Source organism: Chlamydotis macqueenii, chromosome 4, assembly GCF_036417535.1.
Source record: "Chlamydotis macqueenii isolate bChlMac1 chromosome 4, bChlMac1.mat, whole genome shotgun sequence".
In the NCBI taxonomy this organism is placed as follows: Eukaryota; Metazoa; Chordata; class Aves; order Otidiformes; family Otididae; genus Chlamydotis; species Chlamydotis macqueenii.
The window spans coordinates 19,485,569-19,502,308 of record NC_141559.1 but is presented as its reverse complement, the minus strand read 5'-3'; the positions used below and the strand labels follow the sequence as shown (position 1 = coordinate 19,502,308).

At 39.8% G+C, this 16,740-nt stretch overlaps 1 protein-coding gene across 6 annotated transcripts in view; it reads right to left on the bottom strand.

Moving 5' to 3' along the window:
* LIN54 (lin-54 DREAM MuvB core complex component) overlaps positions 1-16,740 on the bottom strand; it is a 42,004-nt gene that overhangs the window by 10,670 nt on the left and 14,594 nt on the right. For 2 of the 6 annotated variants that reach the window (XM_086746324.1, XM_086746325.1), the window contains exons 2-7: positions 14,653-15,380; positions 8,747-8,867; positions 5,702-5,847; positions 4,015-4,173; positions 858-1,074; positions 23-96 (exon numbers count right to left, since the gene is read on the bottom strand). In XM_086746324.1, coding sequence (XP_086602450.1) covers positions 23-96; positions 858-1,074; positions 4,015-4,173; positions 5,702-5,847; positions 8,747-8,867; positions 14,653-15,345 — 1,410 coding nt within the window. In that variant the 5' untranslated portion in view covers positions 15,346-15,380. Of the gene's footprint in view, positions 1-22; positions 97-857; positions 1,075-4,014; positions 4,174-5,701; positions 5,848-8,746; positions 8,868-14,652; positions 15,381-15,592; positions 16,161-16,740 lie in introns of those variants that run through there. The other 4 variants (XM_086746322.1, XM_086746323.1, XM_010118425.2 and 1 more) reach the window with 4 other exon arrangements.

Below are 16,740 nucleotides of genomic sequence, written 5' to 3'. Positions count from 1 at the left end.
ATGCCTTTTACATTTACCTCACCTGTTTCACAGTCTGTGCTGGCACTATGGGAACGGACATCCGCACTGGGGTAGCATTCACCACCACTGGCTTTGCTAGTATCAAGAAAAAACATCACATTAACACACATTATTCACTCAACGTTCACAGTTCCGTCCTCCAGACTTTCAAACGTCCATAGCACAAAGGTACTTAATACTGTAACTACACACTGAGATTAACCAACCAAAGTCATGGCACATAACACTTACGTCTAAAAAACACCTTTGTAAACAGGTATTTGGCACAAGAGTGCATGCACATGTTTCACAGCAATGGCTTAAAAACCAGCTTGGGTGCAGAGCTCCTCTAGACACTGGATTTCCCTTGGCAAGGGGAGAATACAAAAACTACAGCTTAGTTTGAAATCTTGTATTCCATCATAGCTCTGGAAAGCATGGGCAGAAACCAGGAGAAATATCTGGTGCTTCTAAAGTATTTTACATGGAAGGATCTTCATGTTTCCAGGAGTTCTGGCAATATGTTTGTGGGCTGTCCTGGGTTCACACTTCTCATACAGAGGATCTGGGACTTACCAGGAGTCACTCACAAAGCTGGTAAACTAGGCAAAAGCAACCTAAAGTGCTCCAAGGCTTCAGGCCCAACTGCAGAGCAATTTGACAAAGAGGACCATTTCCACATACAAACCAGAGTTAACAGCAGAATATTAAATTTATAGGAGTCTACCACAAAACCAAGTATATCTGGCAGATCTTGATAGAACTCCATTATGTACTCATTTTAATCCTTACAAAACAAACAAGAAAAAGAACAAAAAAAACCTTACTTCAGACAATACATTAGCGGCAGCACTTACCCTGTTGAAGAGGCTGTGTATTCGTACTGGGATTCTGACTGGCTGATTGGGTTGAACTGTTGGCTGTTGTGGCAGTAACGAGTCTGACATAATGGAACTTGCTTCCAGGTACCTGAATCTGCTGAACATTGGGTGCAGTTGCCAAGGGAATAATTGTCTTAAACTGAGATGTACCCACTCCTCCTACAGTAATGGTCTGCACTGCTGATTTCACAGCCTGTTAAGCCAACACAGACAGCACAAAGTTACTTGTACAAAGGCAGAAAGAACATTAGTGTGTTTATTCCTCAGTTTGTTAGTGAGCAACTCTCATTCATTCATATCCTTGAGAAGCAAGTCGATTATCCCTATTTTTGCTTTCAAAAGTAAAACAGATGTGAAGAGATTAAATGCCTCTCAACAGCTCAGAGCAAACTCAGCTCCATTTTCAATGCTCTACACCAAACTCCAGAGTAAATTAATATTTACATGAGTAGGGTGACTTAGTCCACTTCCCCAGATACAATGACTGCCAAAAACACTTCAGGTGACTACAGAGAACATTGCTTAGTTTGTATTAAAAAAATCAAGCAACAAACCAACCTAGAAATTTTTCTACTAATAAGAACACATGGTAAGAACTTGCAGAACTGTTCGTGCTGAACTGCAGCATGATTTATCTCTGTGTGTACAAATAAGTCCTGTTAAGACAGTTTGCAATTAATACATAGAAATCACTGTGCAGCCCTTGAGAAGGAAACAGAACAGAGTCCATAAACTGAGAGCTGAAGACATGAGAAAGACAGCACATACTGAGAAATGAAAGCAGCAAGAACAATGAAGAGTAGCAAAACAAATTTATTAAGAAAAAAAAAAAAGGCAAAAAGGGAAAGAAAGGGAGTTCAGCAGACCTGTGCTACCTCACAGCTGGAATAATGATGTGCTTCGAAATTCCAGTTTCTTTCAAACTAGAAACTAATAACAAGCAAGTGTTTATTTTATGTATACAGACTCGCAAGTCTACCGGTTTGATAACGGCCTCTTTTCCAGCCTTGCTGACAACCTCAAACCTTGGTTTATTCCTCCTTTTTCTCATTCCATCTAACTTCTTTTAGAGCTCAGCTTTTAATCCTCAGTATCTTTTAATATAGATATTAAGCATATCATCGTCCTTGGCATTAAGTTTTAGTATTAAATTTGTGTGGTGGTTTAGCCCAGGTCACCACACAGTTTCTTGCTCACCCTCCCCCTCCCCAGTGGGGTGGGGGAGAGAAATTGGGAAGAAAGGAAAACTCATGGGTTGAGATGAAGACAGTTTACTAGAATAGCAAAGGAAAACTACAGTGATAACAGAATATAAGGATACAAAATGAACAGTGTATGATTTCTCACCACCTGATGTCCGAATGACTGATACAGCCCGTCCCGAGCAGTGATCACAGAAAGGAAAATCGAGCAGCAAGCAAAGGAGCGAAAGCGAGCCAGCAAGGTAGAGGGAACAATGCCAGCAAGCAAGAGAGAGACAAGATGGGGGGGGGGGGGGGGGAAATGGATGTATGAATGGATGCCCCCTCTCATGGGCAACCCCCACTTATATACTGAGCATGACGTTTATGGCATGGAATCTCTCTTTGGCCAGTTTGGGTCAATTATTCTGTCTGTCTTTCTCCCAGCTTCCTGCGTTTGCACATTAGCGAGTCTTGGAAAGCCAGACAGTGTTCTTGGTCTCATTAACAACAACTCGTATCACCAGGGTGTTTCTTCAAATCCAAAATCCAAAACACACGGGCCACTGAGAGGAAAATTAACTCCATCCCTGCCGAAACCAGGACAATTTGGTTGATAGTATGATATGATTTCTTATTAGAACATTTTCCCAGCTTCCCAACTTTCAGCAGCTACACAAATTAAATCTCAATTTGCACATAATTCACTGGAAATACAAGCCTGGTGTTTTAAAAGAAGGTGTTTCCCTGGGATTTTATTTTTTTTAAATATACTGAAACCTCAACAACCCAGAGCAATTCAAAATAAGTGCTATCTGCAAGCACAGTCACAGCCTAAGTGTTATCACAGGGAGACCAACATGGGCAAAGTTCCCTCCAGCACACAAATTAGTGGCTGTCATCCAAGGACAACCAGAAAAATTGTCAAATTCAAGTGACAGTTCTTCTAAGGGCAGGTTCTTGAGTCCAGTGAAGACAGGTGAAACCCTTGTGTGGTGTCAGGTAGCTTTGGATCAGAACTCAGTATGTATACCACACAGCCATCTCAGTTTTGTCACTTAGAGTGCTTAGTCACACTTTACAGTGACTTGATGTCTTAACAACTGTTTAAAAAAATACAATTTTGCCAGTTTTACTCTGGGAAAAAAAATACTCAAATAATGCTGGTGTCCATGTCCCCATATCAGCATTTTAATTATCACCTGTATCAGTAAGAAGAGACTGGCAAAATCTGTCCGAGTCTCTGAATCGTCCTGTACATGCAACAGTGTCCGCTCTGGTTATTTCCACTCATATGCATCCCTTCATGTTTACCAAAACAGGAACACAGACATTAAGATAGAAAAAGATTCACCTAAGATTACAAAAGAGGAAAAAAGTAAGAACTGTAGTTTGTAAGAAAGGTCACTTTTGTCTTGTCATTCATTAATGCAAATCAATTTATCAAAGCTATTATGTAAAACTGACATTTTTCTAGAAATGAGACACAGGAAATTAGAAATTAATAATTCTATAGGTCTCAGACCATGGTGTCTTGCTTAAGCAGTCTCTACCAAAGGAACATGAAATCCATTGTTGCAAACCTCTCAGAAATACCTGGAAAGCAGCCCCAGTCAGTGGCATAGAAACACTGGTAGAAGAGGCAGAACCACCCAAAGAACTGTTCCTCATGTCACAGGGAGCCTTTCAGATTACTTGGGAGACTCAGTATACAGAGATGAGAACTTGCACCAAGTGGAGCTTTCCAGATTGGAAAGCTGCATTCTAACATGTTGTACAGGCTTGCAATGGTTTGCACCCCTCAACTGAAGAAGCACGTGCTCCTCAGGGGAATGCTTTTGCCAATTCTTAAGCAAACACCATTACAAAAACACCTTGGGACTGACCACTTTGCAGTTCAACACTCCATGAGACAGAGACAGGTTAGAAGACAAAGAAAAGTCAGTTTGTACCTGAGCGGTTGTGTGGTTGACTATAGCCTTCCCAGGGGAGGAGGGTGCTGACTGCTGCACTGCGAGGATCTGCTGTCCTAACGCTACATTCAGTGGGACACCCACCGTCTTCTGGGGGGAGTTGGGAGGCTGGGAAGCCACTGAGACCACTGTTAGCTGCTTGACAAAACAAAGAAGCAGTTTAAATCTCTGCACAGGATACAAGACCCTGTACATATACACTGCTCTCCTCATGAAAGTACAGTTCTTCACCAGTACAAAGAGTTCTTTCTGTGAACAAGGGTGCTGTATTTAATCACAACTCACATGGGTCCAATCGTGCAACAACAGCACACAGACATGTTAGAAACTTCAAGGCATTGCTGGTTTCCAGCCCCAACAGACCACTGCAGAAAGCTAGCACTGCTTTTATTTTTTGGCTTGATTTTTTTTTTTTAAGGAAACTAGCCCACTGAAGCCTAAGCATTGTCAGGATGGATTTTATGACTAACAGCTTTATAATCAGTACCATGACTATTTAATCATGAATGGAAATTTTAAAGGAGAGCTGTGGAAGAAAAAAAAACCAAACCAAAAATCTCTTGTACTACTGCTTCAGTCAAGCTATGAGAACATCAGTTTTTTCGAATCTAGCTTCCAGATTCCTATAAAGATCCAGTCTTCTGACCAGATTTCTGCAAAGTGCAGTGTTTGAATACTCTATTCTATATAGCCACACCCCTTTCAAGGTTGGTTTCTTACTTTTTGTTCTCAACTTCCTTCTTTATGTTTTAAGAAAACTCCCAATTTTTGAAACCACTTGCTTTTAAAAGATACTTAGAATTACTTCTCTACAGTAAATTCAAGATGTAACCCTAAGGAGTCTTTTCACCCCCACACACCGTTAATTTTGATTCTCTGTATTTTTTTTTACTTCTTTATTGCTTCTCTCACTAATAATTCTCAAACACAAGTCCTTCACTCCATTTGTATAACATTACATAGCTAAAGCATGGCCAAACTAAGATAATTCTTTACTGTTATGCTAGTCTTTATACATGATATTTAGTTTGCATGCACTATGCATCTTGCTCCCCCTCCAACTCTTCCTTTCTCCAGCACTATTCCTCTTCTGAAGACAATTTTATCAAGCCTAAAATACAACTGTTGCCATGACACTCGTCTAACACAGCTTACAATGGATGAGTTACCTTTTCTATCTATTGCCCACCTGTGCCAGTCTCCATCTTTGTATTTCTGAACAACCATTGCAAATCTCATTGACTTCAGATGTGACTAGGGAAGACTAAATTATCTCCACAGTTGCAGGCAATGGTTATTAAGTGCTGACCTATTAACATCATTGAGGTATCCTCTTAAACAGCCTGTTGACATTTTATGAAGGCATTAAAAAAATATTGTTTGAGCACTTGGCTAAGAGAGAACAGCTCCTCTCAGAATGGATGCTTAGGGAATGGCAAGAAATGGCAGGAATGGGGAACTAATGCAGCAATGCATATTTACTTAAAAGCACAGTAAGGGAGCCAATTGCAAAAAATCTAGCTTAGGCCATTACCGCAGAGCACTGTGATGTGCAATGGAGACTCTGGAGCGGTGGGATCATAAACAGCTTGCAGCAAATCAAAGAGCTCCATTCAGACCACTGTGCAGGAGGGACAGAAGGCTGCAGCCAGAATCAGGTCCTTACCTTATTAGGGGATTTGAGTGGTGAGATAGCTATTTTATTCGGTGTCTGTTGTGTTGTTGTACTCAAAGATGATCCAATGACTCCACTCTCAGATATCGTTATTGTCTTTGGTGGTGTTCCTGGAGCAGACTGTGAAAGAACCCTACCTATAAACAATGAAGATACCATCAGCTCAAGTTATCCCTGTTTACATTAACTTTTAAAGCAAAGTGTTCTCTGCATATTGTGCAATTGATCCCTACTTCTGAGTGTATTACCTGGTAGGAAGAACATCGTCGTTCTTTAAGATAGATTTAGCAACAAAGAAGAAAAAAATTGGCATTATTGCAAATAAAAAGACAGTTTACTTGGGCTTAAAAAAGCTGAAATGTACATTGAGCTTTCTGTGACACTCAGCTGAAAATTCTTTAAAGCCAGGACAGCATCCTCAGACACGCAGCCCTCCAATACACCTGCACTGCACCCAAACATCCAGCCAGCTGACAGTTTCATAGGAACTCCCTGGGCTGCTGCCAATGTACAGAGAAACTGAGCATCTGTGGGGGGGCTACTTCCTTTTAAAACCTCAGCCATCAGAAACTAGTTGTGTTACAGTGACCAAGAAAAAAAAGTTTGGCCTGTCTACGCTAAATTCTGCTTTTTTTTTTTTCTTTTTCTTCTCTGTGTTGGTGGTTGGTTTTTTCATGGCCTAACAGAATACATGACACTCCCATGAAAATATGGGTGCTAGTGTGTAACTCTACAAACTATCTGCTTTTACAATGGTAAAAAAGGTTAAACATCAAAACTAGCAGCTCCAAATAATGAAATAAGTTTTGGGAGTATTGCAAAACTCCTAGAGTGGAAAACATGTTTTTTCTTTTTTTTTAATACTTCTAAGTTTCTTTACGAAGAGTGCTTGACCACTGAGCTTTCCTCTGCTGCACTTTGGCTCAGACTCATTTCTGTCATAGCTTCTCTGTCACCCATTCTCTTGTATTACATTTATTAAAATAAGACACACACACCCCCCCACTATCCAGAACCAACCAGTGGCTTGATAATTAAATCAACTGGAACTAACAAGAAAAAACATAATCTTCTTGGAAAGCTGCCTTCCTCTGAGGTCTATGTGCTCTAAAACAACCTTCACTTTTGTGCAGTCTAAGTAACAGCACAGATAGTTGCCACCAGCTGTTAAAGCCACATGCAACCTGAAAAATGTCAGAATTTGTGCAAATTTTACCATCTACAGTATTCAATGCTTTCAGAGTTTGTTCTTTTCCTGGTGACAGCTTTCCCTTTCTCACTGCATCCCCTCTGTGCCCCTTGGCATCAGCTTCCTAAACGGAATCTGGCTGCTTATATTGACAAGTCTTCCAAATTTACAACTTCCACCTCAGTTTGCAGAAACTCTCAGGAAATTAAAAATATTTATCAGATTCATAGAAACACACATAAAAAAAATCAAAACACAACACACAAGTGTTACACTTTCCCCAAAATGATGCCAGCTTCTCAAAGTCGGCAAGCTGTGCTGGCTGTTTGGAATGGTGAGAGGAAAGGCAGATGTTTAAAAAGACTTCCCCCTCTCCATTAGAGAAGCATCTTCACCTCCCACCGATGCTTCTCTCAAAGGCTCTGGGACAGGTACTCCTGATTTTCCAGCATATTATTTTAAAAGCTGGTAGTCTGTTTATTTTTTAATATATCTGCTTGTCAATATTATGTAGGTATGTTTTGATTTGGACATTTGCCTTCATTCTGGAGGCAGCAAACTTAAAAACATGCTCTTGTTAGTACTATTTTTGTTGTGGTTCCTTACTGTTTACCAATTCTCATGTTTTGCCAGATGAAAATGTAATGCAGCTCCTAGTGGCTCATTTCAGGGTTTTTAATGTTTTTGGGTTGGGTTTTTTCTTTGATTGTTTTTTTAAAAACAGCTTAATTCAAATATTTATAAACATAGTGAAGCAATCTTCTTATTCATAGGTGTGTACATTCGGTAGGGAATTGTTTGAGAAAGGGGAAAAAGCTAGGGAGTGGGATGAGGAATCCCTCTTTCACCTGAAACACAAGTCAGGCTTGAGGGTGCAGGCAGCCCGACAACTCAAGGAAAAGATTATGTTTCAGTTATGTGCCATTCACTTGTATCTATCAAAGTTCTGAATACAGGAGACAGTTGCATTCTTTTTAAAATCAGTTCAAGTCCCAGTCCTGTAAAGGCTTAACAAATTTGTTTAAATATGTGGAAAAGATTTTAGGCCTACTTGGGTTGGTCAATCTGGAAGCAGTTGAAGACATCCTTCAAAGCTCTGAAGACGACTCTGGCTTCCTACATTTGTCTTTTTGAGATAATTTACATGTCTCATGTTACTTGCATACATGCAATGATGCATTTGGTAAGGGACGCATCCGTCCCACTGCCATAATAAACAAATTATTACACTGTGGGTTCTTTAATTTTTTTTTTAAAGGACACAAACATAGATTTGATTTCCAAAGAGACAAACCATTTTTATTTGCTTTAATTACTTTCTTAGACACTTCTGCGATGCTTATTTTTTAAGTAGGTAAGCAACTTAACAGAAACAACACTGCTTTATTAATTTTTTTCCACTCAAACATTTGTCCTGTTATTTGCATGTATAACATTTAAGTCCAACTATAAGCATATTAAAGTAATACAAGAGCATATGTCTCCTTTTCCCCCTGTGTATTTATATGATGTGTCTACAAATACTTTCTGTTTATTGAGTTTCTCTGGCTGTGAGGTTTTTTTTCTCCTCCTCAAAATCCAGAAAGTAAAAGCATCTTACAATACGAGCAAAATGATTAAACTCTGCAATCACAAAGACAATTCTAAAAGAGTGAAGCGTAAAGATACCAACAACTGCATCTTTCTGCTTCTACACACAAAATTCTCTAATATTTTTATTCATTTGTTTGAGGTACTTCAACAGATACTATAGTAAAGTCACTGAGAAAGAAAAACTTCTACAATCACCATTTCTTTGAAGAGCATTTAAAAAAATGGTAAAGCAAAACAAGTCAAAGTAGTACAACCTGCAATGACTGGTGACACTTGAGTGGTTTGCCCTGTAACAGCTTTGCTATTAATTGGTTTTGCAAAGATCAGCTTGGTGATCACCGGGCCAGAAGTTGGGGTTCGGGTCTTCTTCGTAACCTGAAAGATGGAGGAAAAAAGACCTAAAGTAACTTGAGCATTTTGAATCTAAATTATTGTATTGTTAAATACATTAGAAAATAAAATGGGCAATACTTGCACACATAATTAGAAGAATAATTGCTAATCTTGCATTTCACCTCCATTTCTCATTATGGAGAGAACTAGGATATCATCATGCCACTTTAGAAAAACAGCCACCAAAGGACAGTCAAATCCCTTACAGCTTTTTTGTAAGATATCTCTCTGTGCAAACATATCTTATTTTCAAGATGCAGAAATTATTTCTTATATGCCACTGGTCTATATAAAAACATTAAAATTAAATGCACAACTCTCAGTATTTGAAGCTTTAAAAAAGTTACTTCTTTTTCAGCCAACTAGGACAAAACTTATTCCTCAAGTGATTTAAATATAACTACTGCTCTGAAGCATCTCTTGACCTGACACAGCAGCACACTTTTATCCTGCAAATGCAAAACCAGCCTTCTGCAACAGTACGTGGATCATCAGTCCCTGAAAGTTTTGAGTACTCACTAGCCAAGAACGAATCAGTTGGCTACATCCCAGTACAAGCAGCTCTTCTTTTCCTTCTGTGATCCAGCCTCCTGAAACACATCTGGATCAAGAACACATATGTGCAATTTGATGAGACTGATCACTTCAACTTGAAATCTTTATAAACAAGGTTTTGTAGTTTTAAAAGTCTTAAACAAGACTTTTTCCCTTTTTCCACACTGACTGAAGTTAACTACCAGGTGGATTTATCCTAATAGTTTCTATACACTGGCATCCAGCTGGTGAAAAGTTCAATTAACAAGCTGACTTCTTTCAAAGACTATTTTCACCTGTTGACTGCAGAGGCTGCTTGCAGATGCAGATTATCACTAGGATCTTCCCTGAGTTCAAGTGAGCACACTGGAAGGCATTACTGAAGCCCTTATGCCTACCCACGTCACACTGCCTGTCTGTCGTCTACCACACACCCAGCCATATCCCATGGGCGCCAGCCATCAACTCCAGCAATATCAGAGAGGCATGACATTGGCATCCTTGTGAGGAGCCACCTCTCAAAGGCACAGAACCATCTTTGTTACTCAAGGAGCTAACTGGAGAAATCTCACTGACATGCAAAGATACAGAGATGACAGCTACTTTTTAACAGCCTGAGAAAGTTGTGAGTGCTTAAATGAAGCAGTTGAGTAGGCTGAATGTTACGGTTTCCTACACAAAACCCTATTTATAGAATTTGCTGAATAAAAACACCTCCTTTACAGTACAGTAATGCCAAAATATTCAAAGTATTCAGTAGCACATATCAAATTCCCCAGCCACCCTGCAAAGAGCATGCGTGAAGCTGTTTCAGCTCCCAGCAGCACACTCATGGCATGGCCATGGAACCCAGAACTCCCCCCACTGCTATGGCACTGGAGCCCTCCAGCCTCCTGTGGAAAGCAAATGCCACCTCTGTGTGCCTGAACTGTGCCCAGCCAAGGGAAGCCAGCAATGAGCAGCTCTGACACTGGGCAGTGGCAAAAACCAGACCTCATTTACAGGAAGCCATGTGCTGCTCTCCAGTTACAGTACATGTGTTCCTCAGAGGAAACCTTCATCTCAGACCATTGGCAGGTGAAGGTGATTTGCCCAAATATGCTGCACCCAGGCCACATTAGCTGCTTTACAGGTGGCATATAATAGTCAAGGCTTAAAATGAAACAGAGAAGAAAAATACCCACTCTTTTTGGTGATATATTAACTAAAACTTTGAAACATAAGTTGTTTGAAGAAGGAAGCTTCATTCACAGCTCAGTTTACAAATTTAACTTAAAGCCATTTTAACATTTTAAAGATTCAGTTCTCTTTGCACATGTACAGCTGACAGATGAGCAGGCATTTTATCAGTAAGTGTGTTTTGTAAATTTGCACACATTTTAATTTCTGATAAATTCCCCACATTTTATCTGCTTGATTTGATATTTTTGTTCTGCTGAAATTAACTGTACCCTGACATAAGGTATTACTGTAACTCAACTGCTATTGCTTTCACTCTCTGAAGCAAGAGCAAAGTCTGGCTCAGGACACGATCAACATTCAGCAGGAATAGTCAGCTCTGGACAATGGCAGTTGTTTCCCAGTAACAGTCAATAAAATGTGCTTAAATGACTTACATGAATATGTGTAAAATAGCTACCTATTAACATGAAGTATTTCAGAGAAAAACTAAGAATCTCAGAACAATAGCTGCTCAACACAAGTAGCCCTACTTCCCTCAGACTCAGCTTGCAATATTCTTCTCAGATAAGTTCCCTCCTGCTTTTTAGGTGAACTGTTTGTCTGCAAAGAAGGAGGTCTAACATGAGTGAATCCCCTCAGGGCTTAGTAAACATGGCAAAACTCAGACATGGTTGGTTATAGGTTATTAGCCCCCAAGTGCAGGCAGTGCACTCCTGCCCTTACTTGCTGTGAAGTGAGCCTTTCAGAGATTTTTTTTTTTTTTCCACTAGAGCTGATAACCCCAGCCACATGTGAGAGCCTTCTAGATATTAGTGGGAAACTTGCTACCCATTTCAGGAGGGACTGGAGAAGCCAGAGGAAATAATCAAGATGACAGACTGACCCTTTGATGCTTCCGAAAGAGCAAGTTCTCTGGAGCCCTCTTCCATTGCCTGTACGTTATTCCTCTGCCTATGTAAGCTAAGGATGCTCTCTGCAAGTTACTTTGAATTAGACTGCAAAAATATTTCCTGAGGCAACAAGCTCTTCCATAAGAAAATTATTAAATTTAGAAGAACACACCAAGCTTCTTCCCTCTACAGAAGTAAAAAGATTTATTTGCAAGCATCTTTATTTAAAGAGTCAATATATGTCTTCCTAAGCACTCTCCACTAAACAAGATGAACTAGCCAGTTTCTATGGTCAGGCTTTGTTCTCAGCTGTCAAACTATCTTCTGCTCATAAAGAAAGAGGCACATGCATACCTTGCATTTACTGCTAGATTAAATACCCACATTGTCAGCTATCACAAAGGAGCTAACACTATAAAGCCACTACCTAGATGACCTCACAGGAGCTTGTCTATGTAGACACACCCCATGCAATTTATATTTGGCTTAACAGGAAAAATCAAGGATTCCAGAAATAGAAGAGGAGAAGAGCATACTTCAGAGAGATGAAGAAACTAAGCTAGGAATGGGAGTTTGCTCTGAGATTAGGGAATGCATGAGGTCACTTTTCCATGATGAGATGAAGCCACAATGATGGCTTAGCAGTTGTCTTGCCACGGTAGCAACAATGTTATAGACATGTAGATTTAACTGCTGAAACACAGAGCCAGTTACCACATCAAGACAAGTTCAGCTAGCTTAGTGACAGCAATTGCGATGGGTCTGGACATCTGATTGAGAGTCACCTGCAAGGCCAAACTCATGCTTAATGCACTTGGACTAAAGTAGTACACTAGTAGGCACATCACTGTTTTAAAGCCTGCGTGCAGGCAAGAACCACAGGCTGAAAGCAGATGCACTCTCCTAGTAGTTTTGTCCACACATCAAGGGCAATGGTTTCAACTAAGTCAGGGCAAGCTGCCAAGGGACAGTAACAAACCTCTCGACATAGATGAAGCCCAGGGTCCTGCCGTATTTTATACCTCACAGCCTCATACCTCTAAAATTGTAATCAGAGGAGAAGTCAGATACCAAGGAAAATTTTACTGAACTCTATCAATTATGCCTTTTCTCAGGCGCTGAGATTTCAAATGTCACAATTAGATTCCAGTAAGGCTAAATGAGTTTCTCTAATGACCTGCAAAGCCCCAATGACAGTGAGGATGTAAGAAGAACTGAAGAGAGCTCTTTATCATCTAATCTTTTATCAATTCACTTTTCAGCACCAAGTTGAACCACTGTGCTGCCTTGCATCTGAAATATCTGATTCACAAAGCCACAACAGATGAGTTACACAAGACCCTTGGGAGGCAGGAAGGCATTCACAGCTTCCTTTTCCACTCACTGAAAGGTTAAGAGGCTTGTTCAGGATGATGAGGTAAATGCATGACTTCATTTTCTAAGCCTCTAACCCACTCAAGGCATGGCTTACCTCCTCTGTCATTCAGATAAGGTAGACCACGAATCTCTCACCTAGTCTCATATATCCCTCTGATAGTTTTGTAATTTCCTACAGGGAAAAGCACTGTCTAGGAAGTGCTAATGTAATAATCTTCCTTGCTGTATCAGGTACCTACAACCAACTGAACATTGCCTTCTTGCTTTTCATTCTTACTTCCTCATCTCCTTATATGAAGGAAAGGAATGCCAGGTGTTAACAATTCAATCTGTTTTGCTAATGGAAGCAAAGGTTTAATAAAAAGAGACCAGAACAAAACAAATTTACTCAAACTGCAATTAACTAGATTTACAAATGGATGCAAGTCCATTTGTAACGGCTTCTATTAAGGACCCTGTTGAACTCCTAATGACAAACAGCAGAGGTCAATCGCCAAGTCACCGTATTTCAGTCACTGATGGCACAGGTCATCTCATGCAAGCAAAAGCACATCACAGTTAAGTAGTTCTCCTCAGTTTCCTGAATCTGTCACTTGGCAGTGAGTAACTGAAGTCAAGTAACTGAAACTGATCCACTCTTAAATGTTCCTAAGCTGAATCGAGAGCAGAGGCTTTTTGAAAGCTATAATGACAATCGTTTCATTAATGATCAACGTAAAAAATAAGTCACTTAAGAAAATTTATATGTTTCAAACAGTCATTATTAAACATGTTTTCCAGAGGTATGATGAAGCTACAAAAAAGGAGAAAGCAGAATCAATGCAAGGATCATCTGCAGCTTTAAAACAAACCATCTTGAGAGTTACTCACATCTGCTTCCCATGACATACTAGTGGGGGAACTTACCATTCAGCTAATAACATGCATAAAAGTTTGTCATTCTTCATGTGCAGCAAATTAGTTATTAGCATATTTAGAGTTTAATTTGTCATTCCATTTAGACTGCAAAATATTTTTCCATAATAACCTGCATCGAGTTCTACTTTTCCTTCACTTGAAAGTGAATGAGGTCTTATTTCTGCCTCACTGCCAACTAGAACGAAGTCACTCACATTTAGTTCTGCCATACACCAGAAGAAAATCAGACCCTTTGGGTCATAACCCAAGTCTTTTCAACACGTTTTCAGATCCCAGGACATTCTCTGTGGTTTCAAATATTTCAAGATTCATGCCAGAGATCAAGACCTTGAAGTGTCCAGCGTACAATAGCATCTAGTCAATCAGTATCTATTAACACACTTAACTAGATTTGAGGTATACCCCTCTGTTGTTTTTCAAGTGTTGAAAGGTTTTTTCAGAGAATTTATTTAAACAAACTAAACATAATAGGCAGAAGCTACTCTTCCATAAAGGAGTAAAGCAGCATGCACTTTGAAAAAAGAACCACTGCCATATAGAGTTCAATTCAGTCTTCCTGAAAGCATGTAGAATTTATTTTTATAAAATGAAAACAATGGTAAAAATCTCTTTAATTTACTGAATTTTAATAGCTCACTTTCTCTGAGGCAAATCCTAAGTTTTAGACAGTAACTAGAGGTAAAGGGCATAAAATGGTAAATGCATCCACAGATCAAAGCATGGGCTAAGAGCAGCATTGCATTTTTTAATACAAGGAATAAATGCAAAGGCTGAAAGCAACTGTGTGTCAGTCAGTGAAAGAAACGGACAACAGCTGTAGCAACACAATTGTTTTAAAGATGTTTCATCAGCGTAACTCACTTTACCTGTACTGTTTTTAATTGCTGGGTCTGTAAAACAGAAGGCTGGGCCGCAGTGTTTATCAGCTGACTTCCCTGCGTCAAAGCTGAGACACCAACAACAGGTTTCACTTCTGACCGACCTCCAATAACAACTTTGATTTGCTGGCCCTGTACCTTGGAGTCTCCACCTTGGGCTTGGGACGTGGCCTTCTGCACTTGCGGGAGCTGGCTGTGGGGTAATGCTAAAACAATAGGCTGGCCAGACTTGCCCAAAGTTGTTACAATTAGCTTTTGCCCATCTGGTTTAATACTCTGATTGCCTATTTTAATATCGGCAGTCTTGTTCAGAATAATTTGATTGGCTGATATAGTGACGGGGGTCTGAGCACCAAGTTTATGGAGGCCACTTGGAAAGGTAGGCTTTACTACTGCATTCACATCAGTTTTTGGAGTTGTGGTGTTCGCTGTCATGTCGCCTGAGTGATTGCTGGGTGCAGTAACCAATTCTGTGGTGACTGTGGCCGTAGTTGTAGCTGAGGAGTCGCTGGTGGAGCTTATGTTCACTATTTCTTCCAGTTCTGTTTCCATGGGAATAGAATCTCCCATTGGTGATGACACGATAACTGCCTCGATGCTGTCCTCTTCCACCAGAGTTATACCAGTATCCATTATTTCCTCAGGGAGCAAGCTGTTGACTTCTGCTGAAACCACCTCCATTTTTGCAGTTGTGGCAGTGATGACTGGAGCAGGTACTGCAATAATATTTTAAAAAGTTACTGTCTTCCAGAAAACATGCATTTTTTCAAAGCATTATGAATAATCTTACCAAAGAGAATATAGTAGCAGAAATTTTTTCAGACTGCACATATTGTGCATGCACAGAAGGGATATCATGAAAAAAATCCTGTTATCAAAACATAAAACATTAAGCTGAATTTAATCTCAGCAAGAGTTTGTATCAAACCTCTTCAACATCATCCATTGAAGTCAAATCAAGGCACTGACTTGCTGTGGATTACCAATCCACTCTTGACAACACAGTACACAAAGAAGTAGTGTTTCCCCTCAAGAGATGGGCACCTTGTTCACAGACATTTAAGCTTACTGAAATATAAAGCAAGAGTTAAACAGCTTTAAAAATTTAACAGATTAAAATGGCTTTTCTCATATATATATCAATGTTGATTAGCAGGTTATCTTGCCTCAATAAACTTGTTATCAATACCAGATGTAACAGAGGTTAGTTTTAACAAATCTTCATTCTGGAAATTTCAGAAGAATGAACAACTCTCTAGTGACAGGCTTTAACAACCCCAGAAGCTCAATCAACAGCTCACCTAACCCAGGACCAAGTCAAAGCCCTGCCCTTCCAAGATGAACAGATAATTTCTCTATGCTGGCTGTGAAAATAGCAGCTCAATATTTTCTCCTCAGTACTCATAAGAAAATATAATGCCCAAATTAATGATTAATTTGAAATACATTCTAATCACAAAACAAAGAACGTCCCATCTGAAAGAAAACAATTTTTTTAAGCTGACTAGTAAGACTAGTAAGTGACCAATTTATACAGGGGGGAAAAAAAAAAAAAAAAAAAAAAAAAAAAAAAAAAAAAAAGTACAGTGAGATCAAAGCCAGAGCTTGAGAAACCTTGAAGACATTGCTGAAAATGGTCACATCTACCACTCCCACTAAAACAGTATCACTGTCAGAGGCTGAAAACAGATCAGCTTAATAAGGCATTACACCATCGGCATGCTTGGGCACTGGATGAGTGAGCACACCATGTGGGTACGTGTACACACTCACGAGTACTCATAAGCTCAAGAGGACAGGATCCTTGCAAATTCAGTTTCCTACTTGCTTGGAGAAGCAGAGCTGAGTTATTCATACTAAGCAACACTTATAATTAAGGAACTGTGCCACTGAAAACACTGACCAAATGCCAAGGTGACATTGATTCCTGCGAAGTTATCGTGGTTCCATTTTGCACAGCAGCTAACTACAGAACAGTTGCATTTTACCCATGAGGTAGAAGGATGGGGAAAAACCCCAGCTATAATCTGTCTAGTTTCTGTGCTGAGCTCAGGAAGCTGTGCTGGAGCAGTCCAT